This window comes from Monopterus albus, unplaced genomic scaffold (genome assembly GCF_001952655.1).
Source record: "Monopterus albus unplaced genomic scaffold, M_albus_1.0 scaffold328.1, whole genome shotgun sequence".
Classification (NCBI taxonomy): Eukaryota; Metazoa; Chordata; class Actinopteri; order Synbranchiformes; family Synbranchidae; genus Monopterus; species Monopterus albus.
This window is the reverse complement of record NW_018128208.1, coordinates 370,538-393,143: the sequence shown is the minus strand read 5'-3', so window position 1 is coordinate 393,143 and position 22,606 is coordinate 370,538. Positions and strand designations below refer to the sequence as shown.

The 22,606-nt window shown below is 40.8% G+C and overlaps 2 protein-coding genes across 3 annotated transcripts in view; both read left to right on the top strand.

Moving 5' to 3' along the window:
* The first annotated feature begins 303 nt into the window (after positions 1-303).
* Positions 304-8,232, top strand: cunh19orf47 (chromosome unknown C19orf47 homolog). 2 transcript variants are annotated; one of them, XM_020624528.1, is made up of 8 exons: positions 304-414; positions 2,701-2,788; positions 2,882-2,996; positions 3,205-3,286; positions 4,624-4,758; positions 4,869-5,018; positions 6,744-6,817; positions 6,899-8,232. In XM_020624528.1, exons 1-8 carry the CDS (start codon positions 396-398, stop codon positions 7,448-7,450), a joined length of 1,215 nt encoding a protein of 404 aa, XP_020480184.1. In that variant the 5' UTR covers positions 304-395; the 3' UTR covers positions 7,451-8,232. The 2 variants fall into 2 exon arrangements, with proteins under 2 accessions (XP_020480184.1, XP_020480185.1); XM_020624529.1 differs by having other exon boundaries at positions 305-414; positions 4,869-4,943.
* A 2,174-nt stretch (positions 8,233-10,406) lies between these two features.
* The window catches only part of ttc9b (tetratricopeptide repeat domain 9B), a 25,559-nt gene continuing 13,359 nt past the window's right edge, over positions 10,407-22,606 (top strand). Inside the window, 2 exon segments of the mRNA XM_020624523.1 lie at positions 10,407-11,183; positions 11,186-11,473. Of these exon segments, the coding sequence (XP_020480179.1) occupies positions 11,009-11,183; positions 11,186-11,473 (463 nt within the window). The 5' untranslated portion in view covers positions 10,407-11,008.

The following is a 22,606-nucleotide window of genomic DNA, read 5'->3' as shown; positions in this document are numbered from 1 at the left end:
AAAAAAAAAATGCCAGCGCCAAACAACAGGCAATAACATTTCACATGTAAAACGTTTTGTTACAATATTTAACTTTTACAAACGTGATGAATTTGATGTATTACAACAATTGAGTTTTGAAATGAACATCTTTATTTTTAATGTAATAAAACATCCTGCATCATAACTACATCTTTGGGGTTTGTAACAAACCAAACAGTTTGAAAATCGGCTGTAAATTCAACGAGTGATGTTGAGTTTAGTGTGGCTAGACCCCATGCCCTCATACCCAGGCGTGCATTAGGAGACGCCCCTGGGAACATGGCGGCAGCGGTGACGTATCGTAATAGAGAGAAGTAGCTCACACGGCATCTAGTGTTCATATCTACAAGCACAGCAGGCCGAGTGTTGTAAATATGGCGTCCGTAACAACAGGTGAGAGCATAAAGGCCCGGCTAAGGATCCACAACAGTTAAAAGATTTTGCTGTTTCACTGTTGAATATGGCTAATGTATCAATTCGGAACAATGTCTGGAGTTTTGTCGACCAATTCTTTTTATAGTGTTCGTCGCGGATAGCCGATATCACTTTTACATTCATGGCCATACTACGGCAAAGACAATGCTAGTGCAGACTGCTAGCTAGCACAGTTTTCATTGATAAAAAAGACGTTTAGTGAGAACTGAGAACTTAATTTTTGGCTGTTTTAATCGTTCATTTGGTTCATTTCAGTTGTTATTTGTCTTGTGCTGACATGAGTCGTCCAACACCGTATGTACTTTTACATTTCATGTTCAGTTTCCCGATTGACGCTGTTCTTCAAATCTGGCTTTATAACGTTACAGTCAAACGGCACATTACACTATTCGATGATGAATATAAATGTTAGTTGCACCCCTCATCATTTATAATTCTGTCTTGATCAGGCGCTAAGTGCCAAATGAGAATTTAGCCACCGTATGAATTTCGTGCAACTATGAGCTCATCAGTACCAGTTGGAGGCGATGTTCCGGCAGCTGTTCATCCTGGATCTGTTATTCCAGCCAGAAGACATGTTATAGTTGGTGTTAAAAATAACATCCAGCTGGCCACTGTCAGCATGTGTTCGAGTTCGGCATGCTGCTGCCTCCTAAGGTTTACGTCTCTCTCGACGTTTTGTGCCAGGCCCTTCTCCTACTGTAGTTTACAGTGTTGCTGAGAATCATTATCAGCAGTATAACTTTATTTTGTTTACCCTGAAGCCCAGTTTACTGTTACTGTGGTCACAACAACAGAACTATTGGTTGATTAGTTTATTAGAAAGTTGACCAAATGTTTTTATTATGTTGGTTATGTTCTTTAAACAGGAAGGTAGTTACCTCTGTCCAGGGCAGGCTTTATGTTTTGGCAGAGTTTGTGTGGTTGTTAACATCATAACTCAAAAAGTAATGAATGGATGTGGTTGAAATGTGTTGGAGAGGTAGAGTATAGGCTGTGGAACAACTGATTAGATTTTGGTTCTGATTCGTATCATATTTTGGATACAGGAATATTTTTAAAGATTGTTCACCATTGTGAGTGCTGCAAAGGCTGCTGACTGTATATGAGCTCCCTTGTAGCCAAAGTGCACGACTGCACTGCTGAGCACTCTGAGCACATGCAAAGACAAAGCCCTGAGTCACTGACAGCTGCCCATTCATTACCAATGAAACCGAGTGCTGTCACGCTGTGTGAGACGGGGACTGAAGGAGTCCCACGGCAACAGCCCAGAGCTGGGGAAAGGTCTGCTCTATGCAACAACAGCTGGGCAAGAGCCTGATGGCAGAGATTTTGAGCCAACCTCAAAGTTATCATTTTCATCTGTAGGGTTGGTATTATGCCATTTTATTAGACATTTTTCAGGTGACAAAGTGACCACTTAGATTGAGAATATGTGGTCAGTCTATCCAGGTAAGACCAGTTTAGAATCTCTTCTGACTTTTGGAGTTGTGAGTGCTTGTTTTTAGACCAAGGTAGCTCTATTAGCAGTCACCTACATCTTGTTCAGAGCACAGTAGTCTGTCAGCAAGGACGCTGGTGTTCCAGCTGCACATTGTAGCTGCATTTCCACTGTCAGAACCTAATGAGTCGATGCGGGCTGTCCTACCTTGCTTCACTGTAGTTTTCTCTGTGTTGGTCTCGAGGGGCTGCGCTTCAATTAAGGACAGAGGACGTAGTCTAAGAAGGCATGGCCTATGTAGCTGTCATAGACCACGAAGGCCGGACAATGGGCTGCACTGCTCCTGTTGCCTAGCAACCTTGACGGCTGCTCTGCTTTCTGTCGGGACGCAAAGAATCTTGGGATAGACTGAGCCATGAAGGTTTCAACAGTTAGAGCCGGTGTTGCATAAGAAGGAGGCATTTCTGGGCATTTGAAGGAGCCTTTGAAATGGTACGGCTTTGTCGCGACGCTTTGACCAAATCGGCCTTCAAATGCAGCCTTCAAAGGATGTGTCCCCTGAATTGGGATGTAACGTCTATGAGCAGTTTATCAAATAGCTGTTGAACAAGCAGAACAGACGTTCAGAAACGTGACGTCTTCACTGCTTTGCTCGTGGTCCACTCACTGAAGTCCCCGTTTTACCCCAACTAAAAGATTTTTAGATATTTTATTAAATCTATCATAACTATGCCAGCTGTTTGTCAGCAGTTCAGTGTTTTTGTTGTGTTATTGTTAAAACTTTCCCTTTTTTTTTCCTTAAGCCACCTCAGAGTGGATTCAGTTTTTTAAAGATGCAGGGATCCCAGCTGGTCTTGCTGTCACTTATGCAGTCTCCTTTGTGGACAACAGGTAACCTAAAGCCCCAGTTTCAAAGGCCTGATATTAAACCCCACACGTGCTTTTTATCACCTCCCTCACAATTTATTGTTTATGCCACTGCAGGATTCAGAAGAACATGCTGATGGACCTCAGTAAAGACATCATGATGGACCTCGGCATTACGGTCATTGGTGACATCATTGCCATTCTGAAACATGCCAAGCAGGTATACAGGCAGGTGAGGACCGACTTAGTGTTTTGAAGTAATGAAGCATTACTCTCATTGATGTCGCCAGTGTGTTTTTGTTAGGGAGTGTGAATGGGCATAGTGTGAAAGTGCTTTTGAGTGTGTTGCTATGCATAGAAAAGTTTTAAAAGTATAAGACATTACCATGGACTCCAAATTTAACTTAACCCTGAACGCGTTCCTGCCCTCTAAACTTCAGGACATGTGCAAAATGGCCACGGAAGCCATCTCCTTAGGACAGACCAGTGTTCAAGCTGAGCTGAGAAGAACCGCCAACACTCGTAAGTAACAATATCTTAATTATACCACTATTAAATTACCACTAACTTGGATTTCTCTTCTGATTGAATATGAGGGTCACAACAGCTATTCAGACTAGACCAGTGAGAGTGGTAAAATATACATTATCTATTATTACAAATGATTACAAAATAATTGTCTTGTTATTCATCCAAAGCTACTACATAGCTGTACTGGAGCAACAGGACAGTCTGAACAATGAATCAGCCCAGATGCAATATTAGTCATAGGTATGTCTGCAAGCAGGTAAAGGTGAACCACTCATGTCCTCTGCTGCGATTCAGAATTGGGGCAAATAGATGAGACTGAGCAGCTCAAGCTATTTACACGAGAAAGTTCCTTGTTAGTTGGTGATTAAATGTTAAGATTACCTATTTTTAAACAGAATGAAATTGGCCACTTGATTGTGATTAATGGTGTTTACATAAGACATTTTATTCTGATGGGATTTAGTTTTCTTCAGAATAAAAGGCTCATTTTTAACAGTGTTTCATACAGGTCATAAGATTCCTGTTTGCAGATTGAGGAGTGGAACAAACAGTTAATGTCAGTATACGGTAATACAGTGCTTCGCCTAGCAAAGTGGTATTTATTACAGCGTTGTCATTTATTGGTGTTTTATTAAATGTACGAGTACACTGAACAGATTTTTCCCCTTAAGCCTGTTACCACTTTGTCTTAACAGTTTGTAATGGCGTAATTGATTATTGGGTGCACTGACATTAACTGCTATACTTGTGTAAAAGAGACTAAAAATAAAAGAACCAACATATGCACTGCCACATCATCACTAGTAAACTGTGGGTGTTCGTACACAAGATGGGTTTTGGGGCAGTATCAGTATCATCTCTGTAGTTAAGGACTGTGTGGCATTAAAAACGGTCTCAGACTTGCAACAGCAGCACAACAGAAGGTTGCATTAGAAATGTAGTGTTTTATATCTCAAGTAGGATTTAAGCCGTCATAAGCCTGGTTAGGAGGAGTTAGGAGAGATTATCTCTACTGATCATATAAGATTTGATTAGCTAAATTTGTCAGTGTTAACGTCAGGTATATTGAAAGATAATTGTTTTCATGAGAGGATAAAGTAAATCAGTTTATTCAAATGTTACCAGAACAACCTTGCTGGCCGCAGTGTCAGGTTGTCAGTTCTTTCCAACCTGTTGTTTTGTGCACACTTTTCATTTTGGCATGTCTAGTGCGATTTCTTGCATTTCTGAAGACAACTGTGAAGCCCATCTGTCCTCTGTGCTCATCACAGTTTCTCAGCAGTTTTAAAAGAAAAAAGCCAAATTAAGTTGCAGCTCTTTTTTCTCAGCTGCCACTCGTATGATTGCCAACGCTCTAAGCCATGACTCCCCGCCAGCCACGCCAGCCACTCCAGCCCGCCGACCTGACAACTGCCTCTCCGTCACAGTGTCCAACATGCAAGCGAACAAGAGCAACAAAACAGGTAGATATCAGAGAAAGTTCATTTTACCATATCAGTCTCTTATTTCCTATTCCTCTGGAGCCACGAGTCTTGTCTGTTTAATCGTCATGTTCTGCTACCGTGTTTGTCAGCTGTGAGTCAGCCAGCTGATGAGGGGAACGGTTTGCCAGCAGTGAAGCGCCGGCGAGTGACAGCAGAGATGGAAGGCAAGTACATCATCAACATGCCCAAAGGCACCACGCCTCGTACACGCCGCATCCTGGCCCAGCAGGCCAAGAAAGGTAGGCCCAACTCGGTGGCCTTGCCGGCAACTCCCAGATAACTCTGCTGCTCACTACAACTAATCAAAACTAAATGTCGCCATGGACCACATTCATACTAACCAGGTGACTCTGGGTTCATGTGGAGAGCCTGTTTGGCTTTCATTCATTTCTGTCATAACCAAATCCCTCGCCTCTACTAATACCTCCCACTGCGCTAACAATTACTCCCTCTGTCCAACTGTTCTTGGTTTTTAAAGTAACAGATTTTACCCAACTGTAAAATCTGTTACTTTGATCTTTGTTCCAAGGCATGAGTTTGCAATTGGTTTCTGTCTCTGAAACACATTTTCTCTTGTAATTGATAAAAGCAACATTTTATTTAACTGGCTTTTTGTCAAATCGGCTTTTGTCAGAGTTTGTAATGCACTTTCCTTCAAGAGAAAATTGAATTCTGAGGCTAGCTATACTGAATCAACACAATTTCAAGATGGCACAGCAAAGCATAGAAACACTTAAAATGGGTATTGATAACGATGACGAATGTAATGTAGTCATTATATTTATGGACTTCCACTGTCCTAAAAATGAAAATAAAGACACATTAGGAAGTACATTTACAACAATAAAAATACAGATAAAGCTCAAAAATATATACAATAATGTAGCCTGGTAGTACATGTACATGGTTGGTGGTAGTCTGCCATGTACTGTATTTTGTCATGTACTGAAGCTGAAATCTTTTGAATTATTAGAGCATCAGATCTGGTAATAAAACATTAGATAAACAGAGACCCGATTTAAATGGCACCTTATAAAACATCTTATGGAGTCTGAAAATATTTTATTTACAGTAACATAGCATTATTAAAATATCATGTAGAGAAGCAGAACTGTATTGACAGGGAACTTCTACCCAGTATCTCACCTACACCTGAATAGACCACAGAACATGAAAAAAATCTTTAAAACATCAAATTATTCATTATTTTCATTTAGGCATTCATAGACTATAAATGAAAAACTAAAATTAGTAGGAAGAATATGATTTTACATATACATCAATCAGCCTTAAGATTATGACCACTGACAGGTGACGTGAATAATATTGATTATCTGATTACAAACGGTGTGTGGGGTATATTAGGCAGCAAGTGAACATTCAGTCCTTGAGGCTGATGTGTTGGAAGCAGGAAAAAAGGGAGAGTGTAAGGATCTGAGTGAGTTTGACAAGGGCCAGACTGTGATGGCTGACGACTGGGTCAGAGCATCTCCCAGACTGCAGGTCTTGTTGGGTGTTCCTGGTCTGCAGTGGTTAGTATCTACCAACAGTGGTCTAAGCTCTAATCCACACTGAAAGTGTTTTCTACACTCATCGTGCTCTGCAAATGTTTCACTCCACACCGAATCCAAGATGCACATAAGACACGTCTCCCCTGGGGCCCTCGCTTTTTTTTTTTTTACGCTTCAGGTCTATTTTTTCCTCTCTTCTGCATTTAGTGAAGCTTAATCTCCACAGTGAGCCGTTTAAATCACACTTCTCATTATTTTCTGTTTCTGCTCTGACCTGTTGCAAATTATCAACCTGCTTTAAGTTTCACTTTCTTCATCTGTAGAACCAGGGCAAATCAATAAAATTATTTTTGGCTGATTATACGTCACTGGTGACAAACCTCTCACATTTAAGCTGTCCCATTAATTTGTGTGTAAATCGTTCTGATTGCTGCTCTGCTCCTTTATAAATAGGTCTGAAACGCACCTCTGTGTTTGCAAGACTTGGGGCTGAATCGAGTGCAGACACAACAACAAGCAATAACAAGGTGAGACCTGTGAGTGTGTCTTAATGGCTCACTGTTTGTTATAAAGATAGGTTGTGTGCTCATCATGCTCCTCTTTCACAGCCCACTGGTGTGTTCAGTCGTCTGGACCAAGGGGATGAAGATGAAGATGGGCCAGTGCCAGAAAAGATGGTGGGAGACATAGATGTGGATGATGACGACAGTGATGGAGAAGGCTCTGTTCTCCAGTATGCCGGCGTCCTCAAAAAGCTGCCTCCTTCCCAGGATAAAGTACCAGCCACAAAACCAGCCCGGACCCCTCTGCGGCGCCTGGGAGGCAAATTCAAACTACCTTCCTCCGACACTCCCTCCTCCTCCTCTTCTTCTTCCCCTAATGGCCTCCCCTCTGCCAAGATTAGTGTGCTTCGAAGACTGGGTAGGCTCCCTGCCACACACTCAAACACGTCAACCGTGTCACCTACACCCGCTGACACACAGGACAACAGAGTGACCAGCAGCAGACCCAGAGCTCAGGAGAGACCCACCATAGCAAGCTCCAAGGTCAGCAGCAGCACTGCGGCTGGAGGAGGAGGAGGAGGAGGAGAGTCCTTGGGGGCCCAGATGGATGTTAAGGCTGTCAGTGTCTTTAAGAGACTGGGCAACAAGAGAACCTAACAGATGAATCCCTAAAATTTATTCAGACTCCTGTTATGCATCTTTTTATCCTGGGTACATGCAGGACTGTAGATTTATGTTTTTATTTTGGAGTCAGTCTGAAAACCGAAGCCTGTTCACCCTGAGTGTATGTGCATTTTCAGTGCTGCGTTGAGGCTTTAGGGATGCTCTTAGATAAAAAAAAAAAAAAAAAAGTATTTCTTTTTTATATATTTCATTATACTGGCATTGGAAACTTGCCTTTTATTTGGTGTTCAAGCCTATAATTGGAGGACTTAGTTCTCTGTGGCATTATGTTGCTGTTTATCATGTCTTAGTCATATCTGCCATGTATATTTGACTATATTTGTGACCTTAAGGCATGAGTGTGACATCAACCAATCTTCCATGATGGTCATTTTATTTTAGCCTGTTAACTCCAATTATAAGGATGCTGCTGCCTAAATGTCTGTTTTATGAGGTTCCTCTGGAATGAAGACAGTTGTGGTTGAAAATGTCCCTCAAAATGAATCATGTGATCACTGTGTTGATATTTGCCTGAAAGATAAATATTTCTGAAATAATCTATATGTATGAATAATAGTTTTTCCTGTAGGTTTGAAACACAGGATGGCAGTTGGACATAATGCTAACCATCAGGTGACGGTTAAGTCTTCTTTACCTCAAAATGAGTTCCCACATAATGTTTTGAAAGTAGAAAATGTTTATAAATATTGATGAAAGGCCTCTGAACTTTTCCCCTGAGCTAAAAAAAAAAAAAAAAAGGATATGCGACGGGTTCCACAGAACGACCTCTGTCTACAACTGAATCAAGGAAAAGCACCGCACCTCCTCCTCTTCATCTACTCTTTGTGGAGTTGAAGTTCACACCTCAGAACTAAAGACACCCAAGTTGACTTTTTTTACCATAGCACTGAACGTTTTCTAAACCACCTACTTGAAGCCCAGCTCAGTAGAATGTTTATTTTGAAATGCAGTGTATAGATTTGTTAGTTGGTTTTACACAGCACAGAGCCTGCTCTGCCACATATTTTTCTATGTGTATTCCTTGTATCATGTATCCATGTAGAGAAACTCAGAGATTCCATCAGGCCTGGTGTCGAGCCACTGCACTGTATATCTGGTAAGTAACTCGCACTACTCAGTATGAGTCATTGGCTCCTGTGTACTATTTTGGTCTTTCAGGTTTCACACCAGAACTTTGTTACATTGTAAATATTTTTGAAATGTTTAAAATCATGTACAAATTTGTATTGTTCTAAGGAAAAAATTAGAGCAAAACACACTAGCCATCTCTGTCATGAAGTTTTTAAAGATTTGGGGGTGGGAGGGGGTTAATTACCTGGAAGATAATTAAAAGCAAAGGGTCCAAAGGCTGTTCTGTGTTGTCTCTGTACTTTGCACAGTGATGCATCAGACATGGCAGCACAATCCATATTTATATTCCTTTCAGAACATTGAGTTGACAATTTTTTTTCCCCAACAGTCTCGCACACTGAGGTTGCTGCTGCATAATGCTGGCTGAGCTGTGAGAGGGATGCCACAGTGAAGCCTGAGACAAATGTCCCCACAGTATCAGTAAAGTGCATCATAATCAGATTATATTTCATGGAGGTGAAGATCTATTTTATGATGGTTTATTGGCATCATCTAAAATTCAGTAAGCAGTCTGCATCACCACCTCCACATTCGCCAAGCAGCTGACAGTAATTAGTGCTATACTGTATAGTTACTGTCTTATCATTGGCCCTGGCATATGGAGAGACTGCTGGTAGTGTTTTCATCAGTCTAGCTGTACAACACCTGCACATAGTGTACTGTAAGTTTTGCTATGATGAATTATTCATGAATCTATCTGTATGCTGGTGGAAGTAGAAATGACAGTTCACCCAGGAGGAGCTGATGTACCTTAGGTCCTGGATGCATGAAGCAAGGAACAAATATAGATGGGACACAACCTGTGTCTACATGACTGTCACTGAGAGAATGGTCTGCTCCTGGACTGTGCTGCTCCTTATGAAAGCACTGCAAAGATGCCAGGTTGCTTGTAAATCAGGAAGAACTGATGTAATATAACTTGCAAAGTTATATTAAAAAAACTGTATAGAGGGAGTATGATTGGTTGGTCGCTTACTTTTCTTGAGTCTCTTTTCTTGCCACTTTCTTCTGCTTTACAACATTTCAGGGGGAAATATTGTAGTTTTTACTTCATTATAAATGTTGGACATGTATAGTTACTTTACAAATGCCATATGTTCATGGTTCAAGCTTCTGAAGTATAAAGATTTTCGACCTTTTTTTATAATTTTGAGGACTGTTTGATTACTTTGGCCTCTGGGCAATTATTATGGGCATTTCTCACTATTTCCAACATCTTTACAATCAGTTGTCAAATTGAAAACTATAGCAGTGAAATGCTGTTTACACATGAATGCATCAGTAATAATAGTCTAATGATAATATGGTATCACAACCACAGGAGCTAACGTTTAATCTGTCTGCATTGGGTACAGTTGCTTTAAATACCTTGTGTATATTTAGTTGATTATACGTTACGATTTACTTTTCAGTTCAGGGCTTGTCACAGTATTTTTAAAGGCCTGTTATTAAAGGACCTGAATACTTCACCAACGTGGGCTGCACGGCGAGTGTAATTGACATTGTGTCCCCTTGAGGGCGCTCTCCCACCTCCTGTCCTCTGCCCCTATGGTGCCTGCGGCCCGTCTCCATCTCCTTGAACACCTTATCAGCTGAGGACATCGGCCGCTCCGGTTTGGCCAGAATCTGATGTTTATAAGATAAAGGGCAAATCGGTTTAAGTAAAATAGCCCGTATCGGGCTTTTTTTATTTTACTGAGGACTGTCTTCTTCCAGACAATGAGAGTGACGTAATCTGCTAGCTCTTATTAGGTTATACGAAATTATCACTTAGCCTAGGCTGCAGTCAATATGAGTAGACTGGATGTCAAGGCGTAACCAATAGACAAACAAATATGCAAATAAGCTCTTATTTATGTGTACACAATTAATGATTCATATAGGCCTGCGTTATATGAATTTACCAAAATGAGACATGCCTTTGACCAATAATCTATCGTGTCTGGACATTTCTGCACGTTTTTTCGGTTTTTGCCATGTAAAATCTGGACTGCAGCAACGCGTCACGACTCGTCTGTTTTCCCACAATGCTTTGCGGTAGGGTTGCTGTGTGTACTCTGGTGTGTGCGCTGTCTGTGGTGCTGAAGCTGCGCGTGCCTCGGAGGCTGATACCATAGAATTCCAGCGAGCATCCTTCCGCGTGAGGACCAGCACGAGAGGTCTGTTGTTTTCAACGGTTGGGAAATTCAGGATGTTTCTACCAGCTGTTTTAGCCATATTTATCTTTCCATAACAGCAAACAGTAGTTAGGCCTACAGGACGTTTACTTATATTCTTAAAGCACAACCTACAATCCGAATACGCTTCTGAAGCCGTTTTCTTGACTGTTTATCAAGGCTCGTCGTCCCTCCGGTGCCTCCGCCTGCCCAGCCGTTTTTGCCGCTCCATCCCACATCCTTTATGCACAACACGTTGCTCCGGTCCTCCCCAGCAAAGCACACATTCGTGTCCGAACACCATGGCCCGCTCCATTCGCTTTCTCTGAGAGACATGGAAGCCAAACAGCACCAGATAAAGAGCCTTAAAAGCTACCCAGAGACCGGCGGGCCGAGCCCGGGCGCGGGCGCCCGGGGGGACGGGGGGGCGGCGGCGGGTATCGAGCCAGCTCTGCTGAAATGGAGATGGAGGTGAAGATCCAGAAAGCCATCGACTTCAAGGCGGAGGGTCACCGATGCTACAAGGAGAAGAAATTTCGGGAAGCAATAGGCAAGTACCACAGGGCGCTGCTGCAGCTCAAAGGGGTGCATGTTGTCGACGGGACGGGTCCCGAGGTCAACCTGCTGACCCAAGCCGCGACCAAGCTGACCGAGGAGCAGCGGAGAGCCGTGGAGAACACGGAGATCGAGTGCTACGACAGCCTGACAGGTGAGCAGCAGTGCCGGTACGCCCTCACAAACACTGAGACATCTGTAGCCTAGAAGTACTGCTGACACCATTGTTCCTTCCGGTTCAGCGGGTTCACACAAGTTACCTAGGCTCTGGTTATTTCTGCTGGACGTTTCTTGTGCAGGGGCAGGTGAAATAACATTGGTGTTTGCCTACAAGAATGCAGAAATGTGGCTTCGTCGGTGGAAAACGCTCACGGTGCTGACTTAATGGAGAATATGGGAGATGTGTACACCAAATTAGTGCATTCTTTAGCCTAGTGAGGCCATTTGCCAGCCATTACAGAGAAATGCCAAAGTTAAATGAACACATCCTATCATTACTTTTCCAGTTTACAATCTTTCAATTGATATGTGTCATTTCTTTAAAGCACATTTCTGCTTTTCCCCTATAATTTCTGTATTATTGTGTAAGAAAAAGGAAATAAAACACACTAAATTCTTAAAGTCACAGGGCCAAAACCTATGCATATTAGGCCTGTATGGATAGGCCTAAGTTTTCATTATGCTTGTATGAGCCATGCTGTTTTATTATAACAATAACATTTCACAGTGTAGAAGCAGAAAGATGCCCCCAGCTATCCATCAGGTTGTGTCTAATGGCACCGCGTTGTAGAGGGTTAGAAAAGGTCAACGTATTACTGTTACCTGTAGTATTTACACTGGTTCAGACATTCATTCGCTTATTTCATATGCTATAACAGACCTAAATCTTTAATGAGGTTCCGTGGGTGCTCCAAAAATAGGCCTATTGAACTAATTAATCTAAGGCTGTAATTATTGAATAAATGTATATGCTCATTTTCTCTATTAATAATGGACCAAAAAATGTTTAGCACAAACTTTTATATTCCAAGATGAGGTCCTCAGATGTTCTGTCCATCTAATCAAAGCTGCTGTATAGCTTCAAATATTCACATCTGTAACCAGAAAACTGTTGGCATTTTACCTTGAAAAATTACTTAATTAATTAATTTATTGTTGCTGGTTAATTTTATGCAGATGGACTAACCAATTTATACTCTGATAGCTATACATAACTTTTTATAAAATATTTCATAAAGGCCCAAATTACATTACATTTGAAATTTGCACCACTGATGTACAATACGGGCTATGTCAAATCCTCAGTCCTCCATCTTGTGACTCTTCTTTTTTGTGAAATTTTCATCAATAAACTTGTTGCCTATTAACTTCCTGTCAACCAAGCAATCAGTGAATCTACTAATTGTCTTTGCTCAAGAGTACTGGTTGGTTTCTTGGTGCCAGAGGACATAATGAACCTGCCATGTGTTGAGTTCAGTAGGGGTCCTACAACAAACATTTGCTCCCTAGCAGATAAATCTTGCCGTGACAGAAACTGTATGTGTTTCCAAGGTCATGAATGAACACTTATGCTAAAGATACAATATCAGAAATATGGTATTCTGGTTATTATTTTCTATATTTCAACTCCCTATAGTTTACACTGTCAGAGTGTGAAAATCATTTTTCAAAATTACTGTTCATCACTCTGGGCTACTTGGGAAAGCAAACAATGTCTTTGCCATATATTCTTAGCTATTTTCAGTAAGTATTCAGTGACAGATATGTCTTTAGATTTGCTGATTTAAACAACAACACATATGCTGTATTCATAAATACAAATATGTTATTGTAGCTATTAAAGTAAATGATAAATAAACTTGACTCTGCTGTGAAATCTTAATTATGGCTATAGTGTGCGCTCAGTATGCAGTATGAAGAGCAGATCCTGATGAATGTTGGCATCCAGAAGGAGATTATGATGGCAATGATGATGATGATGATGATGAATGGTGCACACTGGCACTACTGCACATCTAGAGCAGCAGCAACTAATCGATAAAATTGATTAAAGTCGATAATAAAAATAGCTGGCAACAAATTTAATTATCGTTTAGCTGGTCCAGTGGCGTAGCTGTGTGAGGTGGCCAAGAGCAGACATGGCTGGGTCAGCGACCGTGTGAGTGCTACTGTTCCACGCTCCAATTCGATAGGTGGCGGTGTTGCACCTACACGTTGGTTTGCCAGCCGCCAATCAAAAGAAGTAGTGGAAGAAGAAGAAGACCGGATGACAAAACATTTAAAAATGGCGGAAGTTACAGCAGAAAGTAATAAGAAAGAAGTAAGAAATAGAAGTAAAGGGAACTTAACCTTAAGTAAGTTGTTAATTTTGGCTATTAATATAAGAAATTGTGAAGCGAAAATTATGATGCCCCTGATTTTAAGTAACGTGGTTATATTGTTATGTATTGTATTGTATTTAGGAACATAATGGTGGCTTATATAGGCTGGTAATAATGGGTGCTAAATGTATTTCCATTTGTGGTGCATTCGTGTAAACATGAAACGTGTGAACAGACATTATATTAAAGAGCCCATGGCATGCTTTTTCTTGTTTTTTGACTTTTTGACTTTCAATAAAGCTTATGTTAAAAAAAAAAAGACATCCACCAGTGCCAGTGGAAATTTTCCACTGCATCTGGTTTTGTGGATATATTTTACTTCCTCCTGCTGCACTGGGACCAGAGGATGTGGACAAAAATACAGGGCCTGAGGTTACTGCATGTCCAGGAATGTTCATGTACAGGGACTCTGACTTTCAATAAAGCTTATGTTAAAAAAAAAAAGACATCCACCAGTGCCAGTGGAAATTTTCCACTGCATCTGGTTTTGTGGATATATTTTACTTCCTCCTGCTGCACTGGGACCAGAGGATGTGGACAAAAATACAGGGCCTGAGGTTACTGCATGTCCAGGAATGTTCATGTACAGGGACTCGTTGTTTTACCTGACCGGATCTAACCGACAAACCGCTGCCTGTGAAGACCCCGGCAGCGGTGATTGATCAGCTCATCAACACTAGATTCCCCTGGAGCACAGTACCTGTTTGTTTTGACTGCTTGCTCAGTGTGTCTGCCATGTGTGATGTGTTGCTGTTTAACAAGCAGATTAATGACACATGATGTTATTGTCGGTGCTACGCTACCTGTTGGAATTAGTTTCACTGCTTTGGGACTGTATGTCGTGTGATGGAAGACACAGTGACCACTGGTTGGATTTACCGACCTTGGAGTTACTTGAAAGGGAGTGATGTTTCCACTACTCAGTGGGACTTAATGGTAAGTTTTAAAAAACATGTTGCATGTCTGTTAATGCCTTGTTTCTGTAATGCTAGAGAGAATTGTTGTAAGGCTGGCGAAGTTACCATGTCTGCATTATGGCAGTTAAAATATGGGGTTTCTTCATTACCTGCTTTGTTTAAAGTGTTACACATCTGTTTTCATTGGTACATATACCGTTGTTTACCTATCTATGGAGCAGAAATTCTAATTAATTAATGCTGTTGCCGTTTGTTGTGCTGTCCACTTGTGACACAACATTGGCAGCATGAGTTGTATGCATTCACAAACTGTCCTCTCGTTTTAGAGAAGAGGCTTTTTGGCTCTGATTCTGAAACAATTACAAACTATTTGGAGTTATGAGGGTTAAACTATCTAGAGGTACCCAAGATTAAACATTAAATGGCTGGAAATAACATAGTAGATGGCTCATAGGCAAGTTAGGAATAGGCCTAAATGTGTTGAGGATTGTTTAGGCACACTCATATTTACTTTTAGCTGTCAGCAGTAGCAGTTAGTGATGGCCAAATGGGGCTTTGCAGTTTTTTTGCACAAATACTCAAAACCTCATTTGACCCAGTGTTCACTAGTGAAAATGAAGTACAGTCATCATCATCATCATCACACCGCTAAGAGTGCAAATACTGACATGCTTGTGTAATTGAAAGAAGAAAGGGAAACATTTGATTTTTTATTTAGAAAGAGAAGTTTCTATTATATGACATATATACTCTTTATCTTACAGGAAAAATAATTCAGTTTATTAATTGTGGTTTCGTATTCTTACTGTCAAGAGTTGAATCAAACATGATTCAGATCCTCAATACTAAACAATAAATAAAATTAAAACAATAAACATGCCGTAAAGTCTCAGCATTTTCTGTAAAAATACCCATCCAGTTACAATTGCAAGAGTTTTACTTGTCTCTGTCCTTGTATCAACAGTTTGAATCCGTGAATCTCAAACTGAAACAGTCATGTAATTCTGTCAGAAACCGAGGCCTTGTTTGTCATCGATAATGTGACAGTTGGGAAAATGGGCCAAGCTTGAAGTGAGGCTTCATTTTGAAATGCCCCATCTACTCAATACACCCTTTAAGCTTTGGTGTCATATAACATCACTAGTAGTAGTCATGTCTGTACTGGCCCTTTTCATTAACATGGCATGTTTTATGAGCATCTAGCCTAAAGTATTTTAAATCAAACAATTTTGTGTTTTTGTTAACACCGAGGACCTTTTGTGTGCATTATAAACACTGTATTCTTGAACAAATTTTTTTTTTTTGTTTAATAATGCACTACATAGAAACATTGCATTAGCATTGTTAAAAGAATGTGTTTGTTTTGTAATGTGGAAAATAGATTTCTTCAAGTTTTTTATACATCCATAGAAATAATTGACAGATTAATTGATTATTAAAATAATTATTTTCAGCCCTAATCACATCACTTAGAAGAAATCATTACCTTTGTGAATGTTGAGATTTTAGGTCATGAGCATGGCATGATGGGGCTGTGGTGATGTTGTGGCTCATTGCTGTCCCAGGCGCTGCCCAGTCGCACTGCCATGATGCATTGAAGATCGTCTATCTCTGGGCAGTGATCAGGGCCTGTAGGGAAGCCACTGTGGAGTGAAGCAACAGTAGGGGAGGGAAAGGAGTACAGCAAGAAAAGTAAGGAAAATGGATAGTTAGGGAAGGGTGGAAGCAGTAGATATGGTGGAAATGATGGAGGAGGGAAAGACTTGTAAGAGAAGAAAAACAATCATGGAGAAGGCAGAGAGCAGTGGAACAGAAAGGTGGGGAGGATGGGACGGCTAGCACACGGCAGGGGACCATATTTACCATGGCAACCATCACTGGGCCATTTCCCTGTTGTTATACTAATACTGCTCATACCCTTCCCTCACAAGTGTGTGCACATGCGCACTCATACATGTACACACAAAGAAACCTCACTTTAACTATGCTTTGCCACCAATGACTGTTAACATGGATTAAAATAATGCGTGTACTTTACTCTGATAGGACAGCATTCTGATTAAAATGTCTGGTAATGTGTTATAATACAACCCACGATTTAGAGTTTAATTTCCTTCCATGGATTAGGTACCACTATGTTCTTACTAATGCTTAATTGTAGGTACAGTGGAACAAAAATAATATTCTGGGGAAGAAGGGAGTAACATTTAGGCATTTCAGAGAAAAGGAGAAAAAAAATATACTCTATTGTTAGAAATACTGGGTACCAGCGGGGTTACAGTAGTGAGGAACAAAACTGGACATTATGTTACAGTCCACATACATTATTGTTAATCAACAGATGTGCATTCAGGAGACAGCAGCACCCACACCAAGGATTTGTTTGTGCCATATTTATTTCTTTTCCATCACTGTATGATCTGAAATAAAGACATGCCAAGAAAAAATCAAGGAATGTGACATATAGATGTACAGTAGGTGGATCAAACTGCTAATCTTTCATTTTTATTGAGGAACCTATTAATTAGGATTTTAATTCTTTTGGTTACACAGTGTAACGTTAAGGTATGTGGGCTGTAATATACGGCTTTCTTATGTTTAATCAATTTACCACTTTCCTTGGATTACGCTTGTCAGTAAAATGCTGTGAATGTCATATTCAGCATGTTATTTTGGATAGGTTGATATGGGGTTACTCTTGTCCATGCCTGACCTAAACAGTCAACTGTTTTTACTAAGAACTACTACTACTAAAACTAAGAAAAGCATTCATTCACTTACAGTAGTCAGTATCTCTTGCACTGACTGAAATTAAGCAGTGACTGACTAGGTACAAATCAGTCTGGCTGCAGGTTTTTGTTCTGCAGCTCCACCTGGTCACCAAGAGTTCTGCTGGGCAGACTATAGTCCCTGTGGTCATGTGCGAGGAGCTGCTGTTTGATTGGTTGGCTGTCTTCTGCTCTGATGGACAATGAGAGAGCAGCAAGCAGTGGAACCAGTCCCCTGTTTGTGTGTGTGTGTGTGTGTGTGTGTGTGTGTGCGTGTATAAGAGGGAAGGAGAGTTGCTTTCAGTACTGCTCTGCCTGCTGTTCTTTCTGTTTCCAGTGCAGATTTTGTTTAAGTGGAGTGTTTTGGTGTGCATGTGCATGTGAGTTGATAAGAATGCATTTTCCTTTCTGTGACTATGTTGTGGTGAGGACAGGGTTTTCTTATTGCCTTTGTGCATGTTGAATTGGTGGAAAGTGAATAAGTGCATTTACTTGAGTACTGAATGTACTGAAGTATCTTACAGTTTTGAGGTACTTTAAACATTTCCATTTTGTCAAACTTTATACCAAATGTTGTTTTTTTCCACTAAAGTTATTTGACAGCTACAGCTACTAGAAATTAAAAGTGCACATATAAAACATTAGATATGCTTTTGAGTGAGAAGTTTTTATTGAATGAGAAGTTTTCCCTGGCTGCTGAGTGACTTGCACCAGCTCAGTACACTGAGATACAAAACACAAGATGGGAATATGTAAGTGGAGGGGGGGGGCTGATTACAGGAAACACCAAAAACTATGGGTTTTTAACATTATATAGTTGGATGAATATGATTAAACAGAAGGGGAGCAAAGAAATAATTATCAGCACCAACAGTAGCATCACCTGATTTTGTCCAACAGAAAGGCGATGGATGATGACTGTTCTATTTGCACGCCTTTTTAAGGAGACACCCTGCGTCTGTGTGTCCCCATAGGGCTGTATCTAAATGGGTTACACCACCACCACAGTGGTGCAAAATGTTGGCCAGAGGCAGACTGACTGCCAGGCCACCTCAGCCATCTATCACAAAGCACCACCACAAACAGACGGTGAGGCGCATACAGAAATAACAGATGTGACTGCAGTTTGTTTCCTCTTTTTCCTGCTATCGCTCACTTTGGACGACAGGAACAGCAGTTTCCTAAACCAGCACATTTAGCAGACTTGTATTCAGCATTTTAGATGCTGTAGTAAGTTTTAATCACTTCAAATGAGAAAGTACAGAAAATAAAACAAGAGGTAAGATAGTGTAAGAGTGATCAGTGTGACTTTTTGTTAACCTCTGATCTGCCAAAAAGTCTCCCTTTGTTCCTCCTGACTACCTCAGTGTGAATGACTTATAAGTCATAGCCTTGGGAGAGACATGGCAGGAGGTGATGAGTGAAACTGTTCATTTCCTAACACTAGCCACCTTTTTATTCCAATGCTGCAGCTCATAGTTGCGTTGCTTGACATGATGATGAGCCAGCATTTTTTCACCCACTCAATACATTAACATTTTTTTAAAGGAGTGACAATAAAAACATTTGAAACCAATAAAAGTATGGTTTCCAAGTCAATGTGTTGTTTTTCTGAGAAGCAGCAGCTATGGAGTTGGGTAATTTAACTACAATAAGACATTTACTATGAACAGCAATTAAAGATCCCTTTGCTTCCTCTGGTGTTTGATAGAGACTCGCTGTGCTGTTGCTGTTTATAGGATCACATGACACCTTAACTGTTTATCTACAATAAACTCCATATTCAGGTATAATTTCCTGTGCACAAGGCAATAATGTTGACAATTATGTTGATCATAGCCACAGGATGAAATTAGGCATTAGTCTAACTAAACTCTTAAATTTGACACTATTAGCTGATTAATCAATTAACTGATTGATTTGTCAGACAAAACTGGCAGAAATTCACTTATTTCTGATGTGAACATTTCCTGTTTTTCTTTGTTTTCAGTCCAAGGATTTAAGGTTTTTGACAGTTAGTCTGAGAAGCAACAACAAATAATTTGTTGATGTCAGCAAGCATTCTGGTAAATTGTTAGACCAAACTATTTATCATTGGACAGAGAAAGTAATTAGCAGATGAGTCAGTGATGAAAGCAGTTGTTTCACCATTTTGCCTGTGCAGACATGCTAATATTGATTTCACTCTGCTTGTTGCTCTGTTTTGCTTTTCAAAACCTCCTAAAGGTAATATAGCTCGACTGCTGTCAGCTGGTTGCTAACTGGTCGGTCTGCTGTTTAGTGCTGTGTGCAGTGGGCTTTTAGGACTACATTTCACTGAAAACTGTGCTATAAGAGCAGTAAGAGTGATATAGGGTGGGTCAGAGTGAGGAATCGATTTTGATGAGCTCTTCTGTGTTAAAATCAGCCAGAACTGAATCAGTTTCAGCTTCCACTGCTGTCATTCTATCTACTTACTTCCTTCGTGTCACCTCTCATACTTTTAATCCTCCTCATTTGCTTTCAACCAGCTGGAGAAAAATACTCCAGGCCTCATAAGGCTTCTCCTGTCCTTTGATAACTCTTTTGGACTAGCATGAGCCGTACATGGTTTCAAGCTCTCATCCACTGTCCATCATCCTAATGTTATCCTACTTTAGGGCGCAGTGTACCTTTTTTATTGTATGCTGACTGCTTCTTCTTCAGTCAGAACACAGTCTCACATACATTAACCAGGTGGAACTAGTAAGCCATGTTGCCAAAGTGCTTGTTTACCTTTCCGTCTGCCCCAGGTGCAGTGCATTCAATTGAGTTATCTCTAGTGAGGCATTATGCCAAAGTTATCAAACATTTCATTGCACTCATCTAAAACCTGCTGCTGCAAGAATGTGTTTGTGTCCCAGCATGTGTTCTGTTCAGTCTCAGCAACACCTGACTGAGGCCATCGATGAACTTTTGAACCATGACATGCAATTACAGGCCTCACACTAAATGTAATGAGCTTTTGTGAGCCTGTTGCTGAAACCAGCATCTGTTATTGCTGGATGAAAAACAAAAGCCTCAACAGCCTTGAAGATTCAACACATCACAGGCTCTAAGTCCAATCTTACTTCAGATGGAGGCTGCTGGAGCTGCATTAGAATAACGTCAGTGATGTGTAACACCACACACGGAGCGATTTTAGCCGTCCACTCGAACCTACTGTTCATGAACAGTCAATGCCTGGTTACAAAATCAGAACAGAAAATTTTCCCTTTGAACTCCTGCCAGCTCTGACACCATGGGATGTGGTGGAGCGCATGAGATAAAGGCAAAAGACAAGAATGAGGAGGAAAGGAGATGGGGAGAAGAATTTAGATAGAGGAGTTAGGTCAAGGAAAAAGCAGAGTTGAATAAGCAGTTGGAAAAGGAAGAGAGGTTGCTTTGTTGAGAAGAAATGCAGTGTGCAGTATGCCTGTAGGATGATGGAGGACAGAGAGGAGGAAAGAGATGCCATGTGAGGGTGAGAAGGTGGATATGGGAGGTTTGGTTGGTGTTTTTCCTCTCTGTGTGCGGTTAGGTCTGCCATTAGAAGGGTGGCCAGAGCAGAGCCGGGGGAACGTTGTGTGCCAGAGCTGCAGATGGCATGTTGTTGCTGTCAGGAGTATGACTGGCCCTCCCTCTACTGTACTAGTTACACAGTATTGTCTTCCCAACACCAACTCTATGAAATGCTTCACAGCTGAGAGAGAGAGAGAGATGGGGGAGGGGTGATTCAGAAGGGGATGCTGAAGCTGAAATCAAGGAGGGAGTAAAATCAAGGGAGCAGGACAAGTTGAGCAGAACTCTAAAATATGATGGGATTATACAACAGAGGAGGGGCACTACGGCTGGGGGAGGACGAAAATGTGTTTCTCCATGACCTTCAACTAGTTAAGGAAGGCCTTTCAAAGCTCCATTTGTATTTTTTTTTTCTTTTTATCCTGAGGTGAATAACGCTGAGAAATTCACTCCAAACCAAACTGATTTATATCACAGCTTTGACAGGCCCAGATGACTCCTGTCAAAAGAGCACATAAGATTCAGTCATCTGTCAGGAATGTAAGTGGGGGCTGGCAGGGAGAGATGCAGAGGGAGACAGAGAAGAAGAGGAAATAGAAGTAACAAGAAAATCTATGGGCTAAAGACAAGTTTTTTAGTGTAATGTTTTTTTGTATTCATGCTTTATATTGTCCACATTTGCATTCAGCCATAAAGCTACTACAACAGAACAATTTGAACACGCATGATCAGGTATGTAGTTAACAGCTAATAATATACAAGACAACAAAACTCAATCAACAAAGAAGTTAATAAACAAGACTACAGCAGTGCTTTGTGTGAAATACAAATGTCAGTGTGCTAACATGCTCAGGGTGACAATCTTTATGTGCTGTGTTGAATCTTAGTACAGAATTTCATGGCAAACCGAAGTAGTGGACTGATCCGCAGTGCCATCCCTTGAGCCGTGCTTCTGACACCAGTCACTCTTATGAGTTTCTTGAGTGTGAGAGTTCCTATGGGCTTCTTCCAGAAAAGCACTGAAGAGAGAACAGTTTGTCCTAAAATCACTCTGTGCATCCTGATGAAAACCTGTTGTGTTGATTTGAGGTGGAGGTTACCTAACAAATCATTTAGCTATCTGAAGGTGGGTCTGACATCGTTCAGTGTTCCATTAAAGGTTTGCTGAAGCAGTGACACGCTTTGAGGTATTTTCAAAGTAGTCAAATATGCCAAAAATGAGATAGCTCCACTAATAGTGCACACTGTTTTTGAAAATATTTATTCATTTCTCACAGTCTGCTGACACCTCTGGGATTTATTATTGTGCTTTTTGTGACCATATGTATGTTTGTGTTGTGCGTGCTTCATGTGTTTTTGATTTCTGAAATGTAACCACCTTTGATATGGACTGATAGTTGTGTGAAATAATGAATCATTTCAAAGTGTCTGCCTGAGCTTTTTTAGTCTGTAGCTGAAAGTCATTTGATTAACTGAGGGAAAACTGAAGCAGATGCCCTTTCCTGACACTCTCAGAGAGACAGAGCGACAGCGCAAGCGTGAGAGGAGAGAGAAAGAGATGCAGAATATTCATTCTCTGTAAGTCATCAGTGATGACAATGTGCCTAAGCTAGTTGTACAAATCTAACACACTGTGCTCCAGTAGATAGTGCAGAGTAAACCACTTGGCTATTTATATTTATTCACAGAGCTTCGTGCTGTT

Bases quoted from the DNA above. Each gene is read 5' to 3' on its own strand.
- cunh19orf47 (XM_020624528.1), top strand. The intron at 3,287-4,623 runs GTAAGTAACAAT...CTTTTTTCTCAG, and splicing joins GAGAAGAACCGCCAACACTC to CTGCCACTCGTATGATTGCC. The intron at 5,019-6,743 runs GTAGGCCCAACT...CTTTATAAATAG, and splicing joins GGCCCAGCAGGCCAAGAAAG to GTCTGAAACGCACCTCTGTG.